This window comes from Cricetulus griseus, chromosome 7 (assembly GCF_003668045.3).
Source record: "Cricetulus griseus strain 17A/GY chromosome 7, alternate assembly CriGri-PICRH-1.0, whole genome shotgun sequence".
Taxonomy (NCBI): Eukaryota; Metazoa; Chordata; class Mammalia; order Rodentia; family Cricetidae; genus Cricetulus; species Cricetulus griseus.
The window spans coordinates 114,121,145-114,141,432 of NC_048600.1; the positions used below are offsets into that span (position 1 = coordinate 114,121,145).

General features: G+C 52.0%; 4 protein-coding genes across 7 annotated transcripts; 3 read left to right on the forward strand and 1 right to left on the reverse strand.

Moving 5' to 3' along the window:
- The first annotated feature begins 47 nt into the window (after nucleotides 1-47).
- On the forward strand, nucleotides 48-2,725 carry Hsd17b1 (hydroxysteroid 17-beta dehydrogenase 1). Of its 2 annotated transcripts, XM_027428118.2 has the most exons (6): nucleotides 48-743; nucleotides 830-997; nucleotides 1,138-1,317; nucleotides 1,406-1,499; nucleotides 1,866-2,040; nucleotides 2,140-2,725. In XM_027428118.2, the coding sequence occupies exons 1-6, from the start codon at nucleotides 647-649 to the stop codon at nucleotides 2,422-2,424; spliced, it is 999 nt and encodes a 332-aa protein (XP_027283919.1). In that variant the 5' UTR covers nucleotides 48-646; the 3' UTR covers nucleotides 2,425-2,725. The 2 variants fall into 2 exon arrangements, with proteins under 2 accessions (XP_027283919.1, XP_027283920.1); XM_027428119.2 differs by lacking the exon at nucleotides 1,138-1,317.
- Nucleotides 2,726-5,834: 3,109 nt separating this feature from the next.
- Coasy (Coenzyme A synthase) lies at nucleotides 5,835-9,917 on the forward strand. Of its 2 annotated transcripts, none has more exons than XM_027428110.2 (10): nucleotides 5,835-5,968; nucleotides 6,270-6,977; nucleotides 7,617-7,831; nucleotides 8,036-8,167; nucleotides 8,299-8,488; nucleotides 8,573-8,637; nucleotides 8,853-8,937; nucleotides 9,100-9,197; nucleotides 9,305-9,451; nucleotides 9,542-9,917. In XM_027428110.2, the coding sequence occupies exons 2-10, from the start codon at nucleotides 6,281-6,283 to the stop codon at nucleotides 9,602-9,604; spliced, it is 1,692 nt and encodes a 563-aa protein (XP_027283911.1). In that variant the 5' UTR covers nucleotides 5,835-5,968; nucleotides 6,270-6,280; the 3' UTR covers nucleotides 9,605-9,917. The 2 variants fall into 2 exon arrangements, with proteins under 2 accessions (XP_027283911.1, XP_035303439.1); XM_035447548.1 differs by lacking the exon at nucleotides 5,835-5,968 and adding an exon at nucleotides 5,979-5,996.
- Nucleotides 9,918-10,529: 612 nt separating this feature from the next.
- Mlx (MAX dimerization protein MLX) lies at nucleotides 10,530-14,978 on the forward strand. 2 transcript variants are annotated; one of them, XM_027428115.2, is made up of 8 exons: nucleotides 10,530-10,667; nucleotides 11,074-11,110; nucleotides 11,550-11,639; nucleotides 11,899-12,005; nucleotides 12,235-12,334; nucleotides 12,502-12,601; nucleotides 12,971-13,172; nucleotides 14,133-14,978. In XM_027428115.2, exons 1-8 carry the CDS (start codon nucleotides 10,626-10,628, stop codon nucleotides 14,187-14,189), a joined length of 735 nt encoding a protein of 244 aa, XP_027283916.1. In that variant the 5' UTR covers nucleotides 10,530-10,625; the 3' UTR covers nucleotides 14,190-14,978. The 2 variants fall into 2 exon arrangements, with proteins under 2 accessions (XP_027283916.1, XP_027283915.1); XM_027428114.2 differs by having other exon boundaries at nucleotides 10,611-10,829.
- Psmc3ip (PSMC3 interacting protein) lies at nucleotides 14,933-18,995 on the reverse strand. The gene is made up of 8 exons (XM_035447549.1): nucleotides 18,082-18,995; nucleotides 17,898-17,998; nucleotides 17,670-17,759; nucleotides 16,196-16,307; nucleotides 15,577-15,722; nucleotides 15,450-15,503; nucleotides 15,285-15,344; nucleotides 14,933-15,210 (listed from the first exon to the last, which is right to left on the reverse strand). Exons 1-8 carry the CDS (start codon nucleotides 18,113-18,115, stop codon nucleotides 15,154-15,156), a joined length of 654 nt encoding a protein of 217 aa, XP_035303440.1. The 5' UTR covers nucleotides 18,116-18,995; the 3' UTR covers nucleotides 14,933-15,153.
- Between the last annotated feature and the right edge of the window lie 1,293 nt (nucleotides 18,996-20,288).

The following is a 20,288-nucleotide window of genomic DNA, read 5'->3' on the forward strand; positions in this document are numbered from 1 at the left end:
TGCAGCTCTCCCATTTGAACACTGGTCCCCAACCTTAGAAGGTGTACAGTAGCAAGCTGGTAACTAAAAATTGTCCCTTCAGAATGTGGTGGTACACACTGGAAATACAACCCTGAAATGGTGGGAGGCAGGAGGATTAGAAGTTCAAGGCCAACCTCAGTTATGAGTTTGAAGGCAGCCTTGGGTATAAGATAGCCTGTCTCCAAAAACCATCGTGGCGCATGCCTTTAATCCTGTCACTCATGAGGCAGAGGCAGGTGGATCTCTCTGAGTCTGAGGCCAGCCTGGTCTACTTGGTGAGACCCTTTCTCAGAAGCAAGAAGTTCCTTGGGCAGAAGTCTTGTCCCTGTGGCCAGATCTGCCCAGCACTGCTCGGTTTGCACCTGAGCACCCAGCTTGTAGAGCGCCCCTCACCCCCCACTGTGCCCTGACCAACTAAGGCAGTTTGGTGTCTCAACCAATGTCCTTTTCTCTGCTTTGACCCACAGCAGGGTGGGGAGAGCCTGCCAGGGACCTGGCTCAGCCTTGAGATTGCCAGCAGACACAACAAGGGGTGGGCACTGGGGGCAGGAGCAGAGCCAAGCAGATACCCAGCCCCAGCCTGCCACTAGGACCCTTCATGCTCTGAACTTAAGTACTCTTTGTCATGGACCGCACAGTAGTGCTCATTACCGGCTGCTCCTCCGGAATCGGCCTGCACTTGGCTGTTCGTCTGGCTTCTGACCCATCCCAGAGCTTCAAAGGTACAGGAGGGGACAGGCATGGAGGCCAGGGACGAGCCCCCACAGGTAAGCAGGGTGATGAGTCATTTATCCCTCCCAAATTTTAGTGTATGCCACACTGAGGGACCTGAAGGCACAGGGACCACTGTTGGAGGCAGCCCGGGCTCGAGGATGCCCGCCTGGCTCCCTGCAGACATTGGAACTGGATGTCAGAGATTCAGAATCCGTGGCCGCTGCCCAGGCATGTGTGACCGAGGGTCGCGTGGATGTGCTGGGTGAGCCTACCTGAAACACGTCTTTACTACCCAGTGTCCAACCAAACCGGGAAGTCCCGAGTTCAGGAAACATGGGGAGACAAGCGGGGAGGGGAGAGAGCAGTGCGTGAGTGAGCAGTGTCTGTTCTCTCTCCCTGAAGTGTGTAATGCCGGACGGGGCCTGTTCGGGCCACTGGAGGCGCATGAGCTGGATGCGGTTGGCGCCGTGCTGGATGTGAATGTGGTCGGGACGGTTCGGGTGCTGCAGGCCTTTCTGCCAGACATGAAGAGGCGCCACTCCGGGCGTGTGCTAGTGACTGCGAGTGTAGGAGGTTTGATGGGTGAGCAAGAGGGACAGAATACCCAAGTAAGGGGTGCAGGGCAGGGCAAGGATCGCCAGGACCTCTGCAACTTTGTCTCCCCTCCTAGGGCTGCCATTCCACGAAGTCTATTGTGCTAGCAAGTTCGCGCTCGAAGGTTTGTGCGAGAGTCTAGCGATCCTGCTGCCACGCTTTGGAGTCCAGTAAGTCACCAGCCTTCCAGAACCCTTTGCAACTTGGGAACCCCCCCCCCCACCAGATCTTGGAGACACTCTAAAGCAATGCCTCTGGTCCTCCTTCCCTGGCTCACATCGTGTGCCAGACACTATGCAGGGAGCTTGACCCAGGTTACCTCACTTCACAAGCCATCCTAGCTCTTAAGGCATATTGGGATGGGTCAACAGCGAGTAGGTGACTAGACCTTAGATGGACATGGGAGCCTTTCCCTAGCAGCATCTGGCTCTGCCAGCATCTGCCATCTGGGCACAGCCCCTCTCAGTGTCCTCCCTATGTGGCGTGTGGTCACCGCCACAAACCAGTTACTGCTGTTGCCCACCCCCACCCCGCAGCGTGAGCCTCATCGAGTGCGGGGCAGTGCACACGGCCTTCTATGAGAAGCTAGAGGGCGGCCCAGGCGGGGCTCTGGAGCGTGCAGACGCCCAGACCCGCTATCTCTTTGCGCACTACCTGCGTGGCTATGAGCAAGCTCTGAGCGAGGCGCAGGACCCAGAGGAGGTGACGGAGGTGAGTGCAAACGGAGCCTCAGGGAGCGGTATGGGTGGGTTACGGCGGTGCACCCCCAGTGCCTTCCCCCGCAGACCCGCGATGCTCTTCCCGCCACAGCTCTTCCTGACTGCACTGCGAGCCCCGCAGCCAGCCCTGCGCTACTTCTCCACCGACCGCTTCCTGCCGCTGGCCCGAATGCGCACAGAGGATCCCAGCGGTAGCAGCTACGTCGCCGCCATGCACCAGGAAGCCTTCGCTGACCTGCAGGCGCAGGAGGGTGCAGAGGCTGGCGCTGGAGTTCTAGGGGATCCGGCCAGAGCCTCCAGCTCCTTCATTTGTCTCCCCGGATGCGCGACCCCTGGGGTGACATCTGAATTGTGCTGTCCTGCATCGGATAAATAAACCGGGTCAGGACAAACCATGTTTCCAGCAAAAGAACTAACCCTTTTTCTTATTTTAGAATTTGTTTTGTTTTTGACAGGGTCTCACTCTGTAGCCCTGGCTGGCCTCTTAACTCACAGAGATCCGCCTGCCTCTACGTCCCGAGTGTTGGAATCAAAAGGCCTGTGCAACTAACTGTGCCCTTCTCAGAATCATTTAAGTAGTGCAAACTCCCTCAGGAGTCAAGACTGAGGGTTAATACGTATAGTCAGAGGTTAAGTTTTTTTTTTCTTCCAATAAATTTATTTACTATTATTGTGCATGATGTGAAGGAGGACACATTCCACTGGGGCACAGAGGACAGAGGTCAGGAGACAACTGTTCTCTCTCCCACCGTGGACTTCAAGAATTGGATGCAATCTTCAGGCTTGAACTGTAAATGCTTTAACGGATAAGCCAGCAAGCTGGGGTAGGTTTTAACTGTCAGCAATGATTGGGATCAGGCCAGTTGTGGTTGAATCGGTGTGTTATGTAGCCCAGGCTGGCCTTGAACCTGCTATGGTAGCTGAGGATGACTTTGAAATTTATGATCCTCCCAAGTACTGGGGGTACAGGTTTGAGACACTAGGCTTGACTTCAAGTGTGACCTCTTTTTTGTTTGTTTGTTTGTTTTTCCGAGACAGGGTTTCTCTGTGTAGCTTTGGAGCCTATCCTGGCATTCGCTCTGGAGACCAGGCTGGCCTTGAACTCACAGAGATTCGTCTGCCTCTGCCTCCTGAGTGCTGGGATTAAAGGTGTGTGCCACCAACGCCCCAGCTTAGTGTGACCTCTTTAAATGCACCTGAGAGTCACGTGTATACAGTGTATACAGAAGGTACCACCTCTAATGCCAGCACTCTACAGGTGAAGGCAAGAGGACTAGGCCAGTTTGGCCTGCTGGAGTCTCTTAAGGAGAGGGAGGTGGAGAGGTAGCTCAGTGGTTAGGAGCACTGGCTGCTGTTCAGTTCTTGGCACCCACATGGTGACTCACAACTGCCCATAACTCCAACTCCAGGGGATCTGATGCTCTCTTCTGGTCCCAGTTGGCACCAGCCATGCATGTGGTACACAGACATACATCTGGGCATATACACATAATAATTTTAAACACCTGGTAGGTAGTATCCCTGTAGTTTCAGAATCTGAGAGGTAAAGGCAAGAGGGTCAGAAATTGAAAATCATGCCTGGTGCTGGTGGCGGTGCATGCCTTTAATCCCAGCACTCAGGAGGCAGAGGCAGACAGATCTCTGTGAGTTCAAGGCCAGCCTGGTCTACAAAGCAAGTTCCAGGACAGGTTCCAAAGTCATAGACAGGTTCCAAAGTCAAAGTCAAATTTTTGTTTGTCTCAAACAAACAAAAAACGAAAAAAGAAATTCAAGATCATCCCTCCACTGCATAGTAAACTGAAGAGCAACTTGGGAAACAAGGGACACTGTCTCCAAAAGAGAAGCCAAAACACACACCATACATGCTGGGAGCCAGAGTCCGACCAATGTCTGTGAGTTGGAGGTCAGCCTGGTCTATACCATAAGTTCCAGACCAGCCAGTACTACATAGTAAAACCCTGTCTAAAAAAAAACAAAAAAGGTCTAATTGTATCCGCTTAAAGCACCCTTGCCTGGACAGAGCTTGATCCCTCACCTCCATCTCAGTAAAATCTAATATTGTACCCTAAGTTCTCAAGACTTTCTGTGATGTTCCTGCATCTTTTTTTCTTTTTCACTTTTTGGTTGTATCTGTCTATGTGTGTGTCCCCAGGTATGTGGGCAGGTGTGTACAGATATATGTGTGCTTGTGTGGAGGTCCACAGTTGAAGTCAGGAGTCTTTATTTGTTGGTGCAGCGTCTCGCCGGACCTAGAGCTCATGATTCCAGCTTGTCTAGACTAGCAGCTTGTCCCCAAGGGTCCTAGATGTCTGACTCCCTAGTGCTGACATTACAGGAGAACATAAAGACAACACTTTTATGTGCATCTGGGGATCTGAACTCAGGTACTCTGGGCTTTAGCCATGAACCATGTCTCCAGCTCTGCACCCTTTGCACCTTCATCTGTGCACACTTCTCTCCTGGCCTCCTCAATACTCTCGTTGACGGTTGCCTCTCTGTGTAGCACTGGCTGTTCTGGAACTCACTTGGCAGATCAGACTGACTTTGAACTCCCAGAGAGCTGCCTGCCTCTGCCTCCAGAATGCTGGAATTAAGGGTGTGCGCCAACACTGCCAGGCTCAAAATTTGCCATCTTTTAACTGGTTCATTTTTCCTGATCGCTGATTGTATTTTCTCTGTCAGTTCTTTGCTATTTCCCTGAGGCACCCTACCTAAAAAAGTATTCCTTCCCTTCCAGTATAGTTCTTTTCCTCTGTTTTAGTCTTTATTGTCTGATCACCACCGCATGCACTCTGGGTTTATTATTTATCTCATCACAAGACATGCATGAATTCACTTCAGTGAACTTTATTCTCTATTCTATCCTTTATACTTAAGGCAGTGAACTAAATAGACACCTAATAAAAGCAACACTGTGTAGGCTATATAGTGAGATTCTGTCTCAAAATAAGCAAACAAACAAAAAAATGTAACTGTGCCAAAAGGAAGACTAACACCTCCCTAACCTTTGCTTTGACTCCTTTAAATTCCTCTCTAAAATCTAATTTGAAGTGTCTCCTGCAAGAAACTCGATTCCTTAACAGATTACAAGGCCAGGTTTCCAGACCACAGCACATTACAAGTCTCCTCTCCTGTCTATCAGCACCTGCCTGGTCCCGGGGTTTGCTTTGTAACTCAGTCTGATTTCGAACTTGCAGCGATCCTTCTTGGGATCAAAACTGGGATCGCAGACCAACTCTCAGCTATTTTCATTAATCTCGAGGCTGGGTTGCTCTCCTTTTTGCGATCTCCGTGGATGATTTACCCTAGATGTTTTCTGATGGCTGTCTGGCCTCCACGCCACTCCACTACCAAATCGCAGCGTTACTGACCTAACACGCTGAGTTGCCCTCTTGCCAGTCCTGGCAAACCCGAGTGTCTTACGGAAGGCACGAGACCTGCCCCCAGGGTTTCAAAAGACTCTGGAGTCCAATTTCTCTAGTGTGGAAGGGAGATGTGGTAGAGCTGTCTAGTAGCTGGGAACGCTGGCTCTGAGCAAGCACAGCAACGTGATTCCACTGTCCGCGTCTCTGGGATGGGTCCTGGCTTTGTCACAGTCTCCAAGCAAGCCAGGGGGAAGCAAATGCCAACAGGAATCCGAAAAATGGGCTTTGCAACCCGCCCTGCACGCCTCCTGCCAGTCTAAGAGAATCCGGTGCCAGGGTTTTGCGCAACCCGGAAGCCTCTGCGCTCAGCCCCGCCCCTCCCCCCCGCCCGCCCCGCCCCGCCGCCCGCCCCGGCCCCGCCCCGGAGGTCTTCTCGAGAATTCTGCCATAATCTCGGCGTTGCACGGTTTGACTGCTCCGAGTTCCCGTAGCTCCGTGCCGTGCGGTCCGAGGGTAGTGCTTCCGGGCCGCAGCCTAGGACGCCTCCGCGGCGGTGTAAGTAGAAACAGAATCCAAGAACTGAGTGAGTAGGGAAGCGACTCGAGCCTGAGCGTCCCCTCTAGTCCCCGCCTTCGAGTCTTCGCAGATGCCGGTTCAGTTTAACCAGAAGGGCTAGGATCCCTGCAGCCCCAGCCCCCATGACTCAGGGTTCCCGGCCGGTTCCCCCTGCCAGGATTCCGGTCTCCATCAGCGAACGGCCCCCTGCCCTGCTCCAGGTCCCTCCTCCTGCGTCCGTTCCCCTGCAGGCTCGGCCCCAGCCCGCCTAGTCACTGTCGCTTCGTCTCTCTGTCTGCAGGCCCGGGCAGCATGGCCGTATTCCGCTCTGGCCTCCTGGTGCTGACAACGCCGCTGGCCACCCTGGCCCCACGCCTGCCCCCCATCCTGACATCGGCGGCCCGTCTGGTCAATCACACCCTCTATGTGCACCTGCAACCGGGCATGGACTTGGGGGGGGCCGCTCAGCCCCAGGCCAGCCCTGTGCAGGCCACCTTTGAAGTTCTGGATTTCATCACGCACTTCTACAGCGGTGCCGACCTGCACAGACAACTGGACGTCAGAATTTTACTGACCAACATCCAAACCAAGAGCACTTTTTTTCCTGTACTGCCCTCAGTCCAGAATTTGGCCCATCCTCCAGAAGTAGTTATGACGGACTTCCAGACCCTGGATGGGAGCCAGTACAACCCTGTTAAACAACACCTAGAGCGCTATGCCACCAGTTGTTACAGCTGTTGTTCACAGTTGTCTAGTGTCTTGCTGTATCCGGATTATGGAACTGGAGAGCTGCCTGTGGAGTCCCCGAGTGCCCTCTTACCCTCCACCATAAGGCCAGCTTCACCGGTTGCCAGATCTCCAAAGCAGCCTGTGCGTGGCTACCGCCGTGGGGCCGTGGGTGGCACTTTTGACCGCTTGCACAATGCCCATAAAGTGTTGCTCAGTGTTGCATGTGTACTGGCCCAGGAGCAGCTTGTGGTGGGAGTAGCAGACAAAGATCTGTTGAAGAGTGAGTGAGAGGGACCCTGGATTAGGACAATGGAGTACACCCATTAAGTTTCTTTGACTCCCCCAATGCCAAGATCAAGGAAGGATAGGGACCACTTCTCACCCCTCCAAAATGCCACAATGCCTGTTATTGCTGTGGGACTTCAGTTAGATGACTACACGTGGTATCCTTAGGGTGTGGTTCAGTCATCTTTACTGAAGTCAGAACTGCCCCCACCCCCATGAGAACCAAGGAATTTGCACTTTATGGTTTTCCAAGTGATCAACTCTGAGTTTGAAACACTAAGAATAAATGGATGGAAGATCAGTTTAGGTGACCCAGTACTGCCATGGACAGTGAGGGGACTCCAAGAATGGGGTAGTTGTTGGAATTATCCACCTAGCTGATACTTATTGGCTGGTACTGATCTATAGATATTTCTTGGTGGCTTGTTTTCTGGATACATGCCAGCCCTCGTAGTGTCTGTGCTGCTTTTTTGTTTCCTCCCCTTTGTCCCCCACCCCCCAGTGGTTCCAGTTTCACCCTTTCTTGCTGCCACTGCTTGGAGAGATTCAGCACCTAGGGACATTCTTTTCCAAATGGGCCTGCACATCTACTCTAGTGGAAAGAGCTCATTGTTGTTCTTGGCTCCTTCTCCAGGCAAGCTGCTCCCTGAGCTGCTCCAGCCTTACGGAGAGCGTGTGGACCATCTGAGTGAGTTCCTGGTGGACATCAAGCCCTCCCTGACTTTTGAAATCGTCTCCCTGCTGGACCCCTATGGGCCTGCTGGGTCTGACCCCACCTTGGAGTTCCTGGTGGTCAGCGAGGAGACCTACCGTGGGGGGATGGCCGTCAACCGCTTCCGCCTTGAGAATGTAACCCCTGAAGGAGACTGGCAGAGGGAATGGGAGGGGGAGGCCTATGGAAGTACTGTGGCCCCAGTGCGGGAAATGGAGGGTTTAGGGTGGAGGAAGCCAAAAGGAACTTGCCTGTGGAGTTGGAGGAGGAGAGGGGTAGGTAAGTAGAGGGCAGATTGGGGCCCCAGATTCATCGTCCTTTCTCCTCTCCCTGTACCTCAGGGAAAGGAGGAACTTGCCTTATACCAGATACAACTGATGAAGGACCAGAATCACGGTGAAAATGAAGAGGACAAGGTCAGCTCCTCCAGCTTACGTCAGCGGATTCTGGGAAACCTGCTTCAGCCTCCAAATGTAAGCCTCCCTTCCCTACTTCCTCCTCACCCACTGCCCATGTTGGAAATGCTAGAGGAGAGAAACAGGCCCTCCACTGGAAACGAGCCCAAACTCTTCAGGAACTGAGGTTTCCATTTAACTGTCCCCAGCTGAGGCCGGAGCTCCCATCGGGGCTCTATGTGCTTGGGCTGACGGGCATCAGCGGCTCTGGGAAAAGCTCAGTAGCTCAGCGGCTGAAGAACCTGGGGGCGTACATCATTGACAGTGACCTTCTGGGCCATCGGGCCTATGCTCCCGGGGGCCCTGCCTACCAGCCTGTGGTGGAGGCCTTTGGAACAGGTACTAACTGAGGTGGGGTGGAGGTTGACCGAGGTGAGAAAATGGCCTGGCCTCTTTTCATAGCCTTCTTTCTCTGTCATCCAGATATTCTCCATAAAGATGGCACCATCAATAGGAAGGTCGTGGGCAGCCGGGTGTTTGGCAACAAGGTAAACACACACACACACACACACACACACACACACACACACACACACACTCTTCAAGAGTTCTTCAGCTGCTGCCAGATCCATGGGCAGATGCAGCGGACTTCCTAGTCTGGCACAGAAAGTCTGTTTCTACTCACCTGCTCCCAGCCACCACCTCCCAAGCTGCTGTATTTCTCAGGGATGCTAACCTCTGCATTCTCCGTTCCCCTCCCCAGAAGCAGCTGAAGACCCTCACAGATATCATGTGGCCAGTTATTGGAAAGCTGGCTCGGGAGGAAATGGACTTGGCTGTGACTAAGGGTGAGTGGGAGGTGATGGGAACAGCCAGAGTGGGCAGTGAAGCGGCAGCTCCTTTGGGATCTCCCTTAGCCCCAGGCGGACCATTCGCTACCTAGGACTGTGTTATGCTGACAGGTAGCGAGTGTCCCGGTGCTTCTGGCAATGACTAGGGTTTCCCCACAGGAAAGACTGTGTGTGTGATTGATGCCGCTATGCTGCTGGAAGCCGGCTGGCAGAATATGGTACATGAGGTGTGGACCATTGTCATCCCTGAGACTGAGGTATCTGGACCCCACTCCACCACTTCTGAGCCCACTGCAGAGTTTCCTGCTCTGATCCTGTAGACTGAGCTGGGACCCCTCCTAATGACTGTGTCATGTGTGCCCAGGCTGTACGTCGGATTGTAGAGAGGGATGGATTGAGCGAAGCAGCTGCTCAGAGCCGGCTGCAGAGCCAGATGAGTGGGCAGCAGCTGGTGGAGCATAGCCATGTGGTTCTCAGCACCTTGTGGGAGCCGCAAGTCACACAGCAGCAGGTTGGTGCAAAGGGCAGGCTGTGGGGAGGGAAGGCCCAGTGGTTGTCTCGCTGACCCTCTTTTTCTTCTGCCATTCTGGACTGGCCAAAGGTGGAAAAAGCCTGGAGTCTTCTACAAAACCGCCTCCCTAAGACTCATCAGACCAAGAGCTGAAAATGGATTTTCTGTGGTGCCAAACTGGCCCCAGGAACTAACAAATCCCGCGGTGAGGAGGAATGGGGGCTTTGATGTTCACCCTATGGCAGGCCTAAGGGGCCTCAAGCTAAGCTGTACAGGACGCAGAGAGAAACCCGGAAGTCTGCCTAGCATGCTGGCATTTGGCCAGCAGTGAGGACATAGCTAATGGGGGAGCAGTCCCCTCTAGGGTTCTGTCCTCTTTTTAGTGGTGGATGTGATGTCTGTCTACTGTTGATGGGTTGTGGTAATCAGTGGACCCAGTAGCTGAATTAAAGATGTTAACAAGCGCTGCCTGTGTGGTTTCTCCTTCCTGCTCCAGTGAGTCTAGGTATCTTTAGATCTTTAGACTCCGAGTTCAGGGGCAAGGCCTGAGCTGGAAGCCAGGGAGCTCTGTGGTTAAGTGTAGCCTCTGAGGCTAGCCAGACCGAAGCCAGCCTATCAGTGGCTAGCGATGTGCTTTTGAGTATGTTAGACTTTCCTACTGTTCTGCCTATAAGCCTAGCTTCAAAGGCTCTTTACAAGGTTTAACTGCACAAGCGCCACTTCGGACACCAGCCGGGTGTTGGGTGGCGCTGTACCTTCATTGGATCAGATCATGTGACATAGGGGAAGTTCTTGACCCTCCAGTGGTTGCCAGGCTGATCAGCTGTTCGAACGGTGCAGGGGCTCTCACGGGTTTCTACCACCGAACTAGTTCACTTCTAGCCCTTCTCACAATATTTTTCAGAGGGCTCCATTGAACAGAAAATTGCCGACATTCTAGATTCTCATTTGGAGGCGGGCAGCGGGGGCTAACACTGCCTTTATTAATGCGAATTGGTCAGGTTTAGGCACCGCCAGCAAGCGCTTACTATCTGGAGCCGCGCAAGCGTAGCGCCTTCGCCCCGCCCATGCTCGCGTTTGCGGATTGGTGGGCTGGGTCACGTGATAGAGCCTCGCCTCTTCCTGGAGGCTGGGGGCCAGTCCGCAGGCTTGTTTCCGGTTCGGTAGGTCCACGATGACGGAGCCGGGCGCCTCTCCGGAGGACCCTTGGGTCAAGGCAAGCTCCGCGGACGCGCACGCCGGCGAGGGGAGGGCGGGTCGGGCTCGTGCACGTAGGGGGTCCGGAAGACGCGGGGCTCCCCAGCTATCCCCAGAGTCTCCCCTGCTGTCCGGGCCCCGGGGCTGCAGAGAAGACAGCTCTCACCCGGCGTGTGCCAAGGTGGGGAGACAAATGGGGCGTGTGTGCGGGAACAAGGGGGACGTGCCTGGGAGGTGGAGGTGGAGGTGGGGCGGGGACGGCAGGGACTATAGAGAGGGGGCAGCGCCCCTGCGGCCTAGCCAGGCCTGGCTTTGGGAGAACCATTCAGCGGTCCCCACACCCATGGTGCGAGCATCCGCGGACTGCGGGTGGCTTTTCCTCGGGGCATAGGTCTAACAGGCGTCTCCTTTGCTTGATGCTGCAGGTCGAGTATGCCTACAGTGACAACAGCCTGGACCCTGGTGAGTGACTTCTCCCCCTTCTTCGCATCAGGAATGACCCGTTTCAGCTTTGCAGATCTTTGGTCTTGCCAGCCACACCTGAGCACAGTCCACCGCCACTGCGCCAAGGTCCTGGCCTGAGAAGTTAGGGAGGAGCTGGAGGATAATCAGGAAAACCATGGGTTACACCTGGCTTCTCCGCTCTGGAACGGGAAATGGAAACAGTGACAGCTGGTCATGTCCATTGCATCCAGCTGTCCCTTTGTAAGCCAGAAATTACAGTTCTGTGGGCAATGTAGATACTAGCGACAGGAGCATTGCAGCATGAAATGTGTGACCCGTGGCAGCCAGCTTTGGAGTTGATGGGGAGAGGTCAGCATTTGAAGCCATTGTGACCATAGGTGACTGAGGGCCAGGCAATATTCCCCACTCCTTAGTGATCGAAGCCTCTTTTTTCCAGGGCTTTTTGTAGAAAGCAGCCACAAGGGGAGTGTAGTGTCCAGAGCTAATAGCATCGGTTCCACCAGTGCCTCTTCCGTCCCCAACACAGGTAGGCAGCAACACAATCTCCCCCACACACCATGGGCAAACATAGCTATGCCATCATATTAGTGTCTTTCCTAAATAGGGAGTTCCATTGTCTGCATGGGGGTGGCTGGAGCAGTCCAAGACTGAGTCTCACCATCTTTCACCTCATCCAAGTTACTAGGTTCTTTCCATTTGCCTTCTCTGGGCACCAGGTTCCTCAACTAGGGAAAAACTCAGTGCACCCTAAAGTGACCTTTCCCTGCCTCCATCTCTGAGTTTAGATGATGAGGACAGTGATTATCAGCAAGAGTCCTACAAGGAGTCCTACAAAGACCGGAGGCGGCGTGCTCACACTCAAGCTGAACAGAAGAGGAGGGATGCTATCAAGGTGACTAGGGGCCTGCACCTCAGGCAGCAAGGGAGGACTCTGCATGATTCTTATTCACCTGCCCTGACCCTTTAGCCCCAGGAGTCTGCAGGAAGAGGAGACTGTGCATGTACCCCTTCCTGCCAACTCTCTGTGCTTTGAGTTTCTGAGCATGGAACTGGTATCAGAAGTTTGTGCTAGCTTGTCTTGTTCCTGAGGTAAGAAACCCATTTCCCTGTTGTTTCCACAGAGAGGCTATGATGACCTTCAGACCATCGTTCCCACCTGCCAGCAGCAGGACTTCTCCATTGGCTCCCAAAAACTCAGCAAAGCCATCGTTCTACAGAAAAGTATGACTAGGGCAATAGGGCGGGTTGTAGTAGTGACCAGGAGTGGCCAGTACCTGGTTTGACCCAGGCATGGTGGCTGTAATGGGAGAGTTGGCTTCTAGGGGAAGGGGAAACAAAATGAACCATCTTCCTGGTTCAAACTTCCTCTGTTCCCAACCCCTCTCTAGCCATCGACTACATCCAGTTTTTACACAAGGAGAAGAAAAAGCAGGAGGAAGAAGTATCCACATTGCGCAAGGATGTCACAGCCCTGAAGATAATGAAAGTGTAAGAGGGGTGCTGACCTGAGGGGGTACTGAAGTCAACCCCAGTGCACTCTTTCCTCTTGTTCAAAGGCTGTATCCGAGAATGCATGTAGGTAATACTGACCCCAGGTCGTCACTATAAGGCAGGACTGTCTGTCCCCATCGACCTTCTACATATAAGACATACAAGCAGCAAACACCTGTCAGGTTAACAAGGAGTGGGTTGCAGGGAGTTAATTTCTGACTTGGTAGTGTTTAGCTGGTGTTGAATGCATCCCCAAAGGTCTCTGGGAAGCCTCCCTCTTCTGGGTGCCACTGGGTTATGCCACCAAGCTGCTCAGGTTGGTGGAGCTGCTGTGGCACCTCAGCCTGCTTGCTCACATGCTTTCAGGAACTACGAGCAAATTGTGAAGGCACATCAGGACAACCCTCATGAAGGAGAGGACCAGGTCTCTGACCAGGTGAAGTTCAACGTGTTTCAAGGCATCATGGACTCCCTATTCCAGTCTTTCAATGCCTCTATCTCTGTGGCCAGCTTCCAGGAGCTGTCAGCTTGTGTCTTCAGCTGGATTGAGGAACACTGTGAGCCACAGGTATGTGACAGCAGGGGTCATGGGGCCTAACATTCTCTTACAAGCTCCAAGCCGTTTAGAAAAGTAAAGTAAGTGCCTTTGGGACCCTTGGGGGGGGTCTACAAGTTTAGTATTCTTTCTCTTTGCTGCCTGGCCCAGTGAGGGTCTCGTGACAACTGTGATGTGTGGACTCAGTGCCCTGTCTAGCTTTGACCCATGTCATTGGTGACTTATTAGCCACTCCTTAGCTGTCCTGTATGGAAGGCAGCAGCAGTTACTAGAAGTTTCTAGAAAAATGAAACACACAGATTACAGGACATCTTCACGCCCACCCCATTATAGACCCAGGGCTTTCTAGTGTGCTGTTTTTCCTCAGATTTCTCCCTTTTGTTTCTTAACATTTTCATTGTGAGACTTTAAACACTGCTGCAGTGAATACCCATGTTGTACCAACGACATATTCATCTGTGTCTCCAACTTGTTTCAGGAATATCTGACAGTTAAAAGCAGCATTCCATCTCAAGGGTTTTTCCCTTAAAAAAAAAGACATGTTTTACGCACTTGGGTGTTTTGTTTGTATCATGTATGTGTGCCTAATGCCAGAATTCAGCATTGGATGAGCTGCAGGTTTTGTGGGCCACCATTTGGGTGTTGGGAACAAGGCCTGGGTCCTCTACAAGAGCAGCAAGTACTCTCAACCTTTAGTGTGTGTGCCATAGCACACATGAAGAGGTCAGAGGACAACTTTTTAGTCAGATCGTTTTCCACTTTCATGAGAGCTCCACGGAGATGGAACTCAGGTCAGGTCAGCGGGCTTGCATGGCAAGAGGCTTTACTGGCTGAGCCATCTAACCAGCCCCCTTGTCAAGTAAGTGTTCTACCAAGATGTCTGTCCAGCCCTGAGGTGACTGCTTTAAATGCCCTCTTCTAGAGCATGCCTGGGTTAGGCAGCCATTTTCACCTGACCATTATCTTTCCTAGACTCTGCGAGAAATTGTGATTGGCGTCCTCCATCAATTGAAAAACCAACTCTACTGAGGGCTCCTGGAGAGCTGCAGAGGCCTTTAGTCTGTTTGGCCAAGGAACTGCTGGGCCTATGAGACTGGACCGCAGCACCTCACACCGGTCAGCTGGCTTCTACTTGGTGTTTGGTTTGCCCAGCTTCACTGAGGCTGTGTTCTGTGAAAGCTTTTCATTAATTTATTATAATTGCCCACAATGGTGGACCCACCCAGCCTTCCCAGGAAAAGTTCTAGGACAGGAATCTGTTCAGAGAACCTCACAGGCGCCCCCAGCCCTTTCTCTAACCATTGGGTTTCTATTCACTATATATATATAATTTGGAAATTGTTCGCCTCTGCTTGGTCTCTTGGGCAACACTTGGCTCAAGTTTGGGTATTTTGGCAGTTTTTGACTTGGAAAAATAGCCCCATGGCCATGAAGGGTGAAAGGCCACCGTATGCCTAGGACTATGTGGTCAATACTGAATAAGGCCAGGGCTTTCTAGTCAGCTCAGGGTAGGACCACCAGGTTCCTGCTGTCCCCTCATGTTCAACACCCTACAGTGGATGCTAGAGGAGACAAATGTCCTCTATCAGCTCTTCCCATAGTTTTCCAAAATTCTGACGGCCTCCAGAGTGTTGCCTACATTTCTCCTAGGACTTGGGGATAGCTACAGAATAGGTTGTCTGGGGACTCTCAAATGTTGGTGTGTGACAGCCTTTCTGTACTTTCTCTCCCATGTCCCCTTCCCCAGGTTTGATAAGCCAGAGAAAATTAAGTATTTTTATATCAAATTATATTACAATAAATATTCCATATACTTTCCTTTAGGATTGTTATAAGTACTTGTTGAGGCCTCTGTAATATGGAAAACAAATGAACGTGACCATCTGATTAGCATCTGTGTACTTCTCTCCCCACCCTCAAAGGTGGAGAACAAGAAGGCCACCTAAACAAGGTAGCCAGCCCAGGACTTCTGCTCCCTGTCTCCAAGGACCCCTCAGGGGTCTGGGAGCCTAACATTGTGATCTTCATCTGTCTCTATGCCAACTTCTTCCTGTGGGGCAAGGGAAGAAATGAAGGAGTCCTCTGGGCAAAGATCCCAGGGGAGTAAGAGAAAGAGTCACTTACAAAGAACTGTTTCTTGCTCTTGGGGTATCCTTCAAGGATTGCATCACACAGGTCTGTGGTCTGACAAGAAACAAAAGCCCCCTCAGATGGGCAGAACCAGCACAGGGCACTGCCTATTGGATCATTTTGCACAGAAACTTCCAGAGCTAGCCCTGGAGCTCTCACCATTCTCTTGCGCTTCCTCCACTCTTTACAATACTTCTGCTTTTCTTTGTACACCTGTAAGGAAGAAGCACGGTCGCCTGTGTACCTCATGTTCACTCCAGACCCACACAGCAGCGTCCCAGCTTACCTGCTCTCTCTCTTCTGGAGTGACATGGTTGGTGGCTGCTTTGATGTTCTTCAGTCTCTCTATGTAGTGAGCACATTCCTTCTTTAACTCCTGGATCTCTTTCTGCATCTCAGGAGTGGTCAGCGCACTTGTTAATTCCTTCAGCTCTGAAACCACAACCCCCCAAGTTACCAGGTACCTGTGAGGAAGGGATTCTGTCTCACCCAGCAGGTGCTCCCCAGAGGTGGGAGGTCAGCTTCTCTCTTGCTCCGGGACCTCTCCAGAATAGAAACCCACATTCTGGAAAAGCTCAAGAAAAAGGCTTACAGCAAAATTAGCTTTCTATTTTTCTTCTCCATTTAAAAGCAACAATGGTGTATAAAGTTGAGCAGATTGACACACAGGTAACGAAAGAAGTGGAAATAAGATGCGGTGTGCTCATATAGGGGCAGGGAAAGCTTGCTTGTCTTGCCATTTGGTACACAAAAGCCATCGGTAATCATGAACTTCTTTCAATGTAATAGCCTAGGCACCTGGCAAAGGGTCCTAGTTGCAGTAACACAGTGTAGATAAGGAACCATTCTGCTAGCAATTTGTGACCTCCAAACCATAGCACCTTGGAAAGGATTCCCGGTCTTACCAGCCTCCATGTGGCGGCAGCTTTGCTGTAAGCTCTGCACCTTGGCAGTGAGGGCCACAATGTTGGCATCCAGGCTGTGGAGGTCAGCATCACTCACTATGTCAAACTGGTCCTGTCAGCCAAGAGGAGAAATACAAGTGAGTTCATGTGAGGCACAAAGAGTTAAAATGAAACACCTGTCCTCAGGAGCTTTCAGGTTGGCAAAAACTAAGACAGAAAATGGGAGTGTAGGCCCATGCCTTTAATCCCAGCATTCAGGAGACACAGAAGGTGGATCTGAGTTTAAGGCCAGCCTGGACTATAAGGAGTTCCAGGACAGTCAAGGCTATGTAGAGACACACATCTCAAAAGAAAAAAAAATGAAAAATATGTTTCTATTTAGTGATAAAAACCACTCATCTAAAGGAATGAAGCAACTTTCCTTCTGAAGTGGAAGAGGCTCAGTGAAAGGAAGGGGAAGGGACCCCTTAAGAGGTACTGCTAGGAAAGAGCCTCTAGAGATAACCACCGACTCACTGAGATGCTGGAAATGATCAAAACAAAAAGGATGAGGATGCCAGACCAAGTAGTTTGGACTGTGTAAAGCAGGAGCCACTAATCAAATCCTGCATGTAAAATATTCATTTGCATCATCTGCGGCTGCCTTTGTCTTACAATGGCAGAGCTGAACAGTGAGACCAAATGCTTCAGAAGGTCTAAAAATACAGTGACGCCCACCACTGAGCCATCTGATCAGCATCTAGATAGATCATTGTGACTACACTATCCAAGATGCGATGTCAGTATACTACAATAGACCAGAGGGTCTGGTGGGAGCAGTGAAAACGGGGTAGACTCAATAAAGAAAAACCTTGAGCCATCCTGGCAATACACTGCACTCAGGAGGCTGAGACAAAAGAGCAAGTTTAAGGCCAGCCTGGGCTGCATGAGACTCAGTCTCGACCCTTTGGCCTCCAAGAAAAGGGGTAGGTCAAGGGAAACAAATATGATTGGTAAATGACCATACATGTCAGACAGGTGAGGTAAAAGAAACCAAGAATTGGGGGAAAGTGGTTCCCTTACCAAAGAATGATAGAAAGATTGGGGGGGGGGGCAGTGATTAAGCATTCTACTTTAGCCTTATTGATACTGATACTTAATATTTGAGAGGCATCCAGAGAAGTCTGGGAGGGAGAAGACACATTTGATGTGTTTGGGGTAGTCGTTTGGCAGAGGCTGGGTGTAGACGAAAGGATAGTAGGGCCTTCCAAGTGAAAACGAGGCTACTAACAAGCCAGGGTTTTCTGTCGCCCGTACCTCAAATGCACACTAATGAAGTGTGATCACAGCGTACAGCTGGTTTAAGAATGTCTGAGCCCTTTTATGGCACACGTTAGGCTAATTTTGTGAGATGACGCAACACTCCTAACTAGTTAATGCTGGGAACTGATTCACTCAGGTTTTCAGGTGGGCGATAATCTGCGGGCGTTCTCACCTGGTCTGCAAAATAAATTTTCTGCTTGCCGTACGTCTTCTCCTTGATCTTGCCTTGCTGGGCCAGCTGATCCAGAGCCTTCACCACCGCCTGGCCGAGGGGGGAGAGGGGGTGGAGCAATTAGAGCGAACACGGGCAGGGTAAATTTCTGCAGGTGACAGGGACGAGGGGCCCAAGCCTAACAGGGGAGCTCAGCAGGGAGGGAACCCCCCAAAGGAGGGGCCTCACCGCCTTGCCCAGTCCATGTTCCTTCTGCAGGTTTCCGAACACGTCCTGGGCGCTGTAGGGCCGGTTTTGCTCCTGCAGGTACCTCAGGATGATCCCGGGGGCTGCGGGAGACGAGGTAGGAGACTGGGTCACCTCTGGCCCCCGGGCCCGCTCCCCTCCCGGGACCTGCGGGCGCCGGCGTTACCTCCGGCCGCGGCCTCGGCTCGGCTTTTACTCATGGCCTTTCCCGCCACCGAACTCAAGACAGCCGTCTGGTTGGTTGCTCCGGGAGATACCTCCTTCCGGTGAAGGGGGAAGGTCTCAACGTTGATTGGCTGCTGGAGAAGTCTTCCGGAAAAGCGCCCGAACCTTCCGGGACCCCGTAGCTCCGTCGGCCGCGGTTTAGAAGCTTGGTCCCCGGCCTCTGTGACAAGTTGGTGGTCGTCCCCTGGGCCCTCGGCGCTGGTGCAGTGAGCCGCCCCTTCTACTTTAAGCCGCCGTGTGTGAGCACTCGTGACCTTGAGCTAGGCCCAGGTGGTGTCGGAACGGGAAGAAACTTCAGGGTCCAGCTCCGCGCCGCTCCAGGTCCCAGGGCTGGTCACTCGCGGAGCGGAGCGGGTCTAGTTCTCCCCTGTCAAGTGGGCCTGTGGGTGCCTGTCAGAGGGGGACCGTGAAAGCGAGCACACCGGCTACGTGCGTTTCAGTGTGGGGTGTAGGGGGCGCTCGGCACCAACTGTGGTTTGAATGCCCAAAACGACGTTGGGAGTAGAGGCTACTCAAGCCACAAAGCTTGAAGTCGCCAGTTAGCCCAGGCAGCAACACCTGACAGGTGCTTTCCATTCCTGACCACATAGTCAGTCCGGTGGAGCCTGAAATAAGTATTTCTAGTTTCTGAGGTCTGCTGAAGGTCAAAGAGCAGCTGTCTTGCAGCTCAGAGTCCCGTGGAAGGGCACAGTATTAGTTTTTCAAGCCTTCTGCTACCTACCTAAAACTTCATTAGCCTTTATTCAAAATATGTTGTCTCCACTTGTTTAAGGGGCAATGTTAAGAATTAAAAATGAAAGCTGGGTGGTGGCAGCGCACGCCTTTGATCTCAGCGCTCGGGAGGCAGAGTTTGAGGCCAGCCTGGTCTATTGAGCAAGTTCCAGGACGGCCTCCAAAGCTACAAAGAAACCCTGTCTCGAAAAAACAAACAAAACAAAACAAAAAAAATTAAAAATGAAGCTGGGCGGTGGTAGCACACACCTACACCTTTAATCCCAGCACTTGGGAGACAGAGGTAGGTGGATCTCTCTGAGTTCGGGACCAGCCCGGTCTACAAAGCGAGTTCCAGGACAGCCAGGGCTGTTACACAGAGAAAAAGAATTAAAAATGATGGAATAATGAGGCTGGAGAGATGGTGCAGCAGTTAAAAGTACTTGCTTTTCTTCAAAGGACGCTGGTTTGGTTCCTAGCACCCATGTGGCTGCTAACTGTAACCCCAACCCCAGGAGATCAGACTCCATTTTCCACAGGCACCAGGCAAGTCGTGGTATGCGCATGCGTGTGGGCAGGCAAAATACAGAAGAAAACAAATCCAAAAGAAAAAACAAAAACCAGTGGGACAAACACCAGCAGTGGTATTAGTTGTCTTGGTTGTAGGAGGGGAAGTAGCTTCATGAGACAAAAACAGGAAGGGGCAGGGGGACCCCTGACACCTACCTGAGCATCCTCTTCTGAGGTTGTCACTGCCTCAAATTAGCTATTACCTGATTAGTGAGCGAAGACCTATCAAAGGAGTACACCATACAACGGCAGTCCTTAAAGATGGTTCTCATACAAGATTTATTCCCCAGCACCCCACCCCCACCCCCAATTCACAGTGGAAGATTCGGGAGACTCAGAGCAGGATCCCACTGGTACAACAAAGACCTTCCGGATTTTGCTCTCCTCCTCTCCCTCTTCCTCTTGCCAACTCCCAAGGCATGAAGCAACACACACTCATGCAAACTCGCAAAACCCCACTCCTTCCCCTCACCTCCCATTTTTTTCCCCACATAGAGCTCACCTGTAAGACATCTGGCTCTAAGGAAAGAGATGTCCAAAGCATTTGAGAGCCCTGAAAGTGGGGAGAAGCCATTACCCCTCACTTCCACACTCAACGTCTATGAAACAGCATCCAGCCATTCCCTTCTCACTGTGAAGTATTTTCACTCCCTGGCCTTTGTACCTTGTCCATCAACCAAGAGCAAACATGTTAGCACAACCCCCAACCTGCAGCACATGAAAATGGGCTCTGTCCAACGTCCCTCACCCAAATATGGGAGTGCTGGGGGAGTGGTCCCTGAGGATCAGCAAAGGGTTAATGCAAGAAGGAAAAAGGATAGAAGAATTTGGCTTGAGCTCTGATTTGGGAGACAGAGAGAGGCAGTA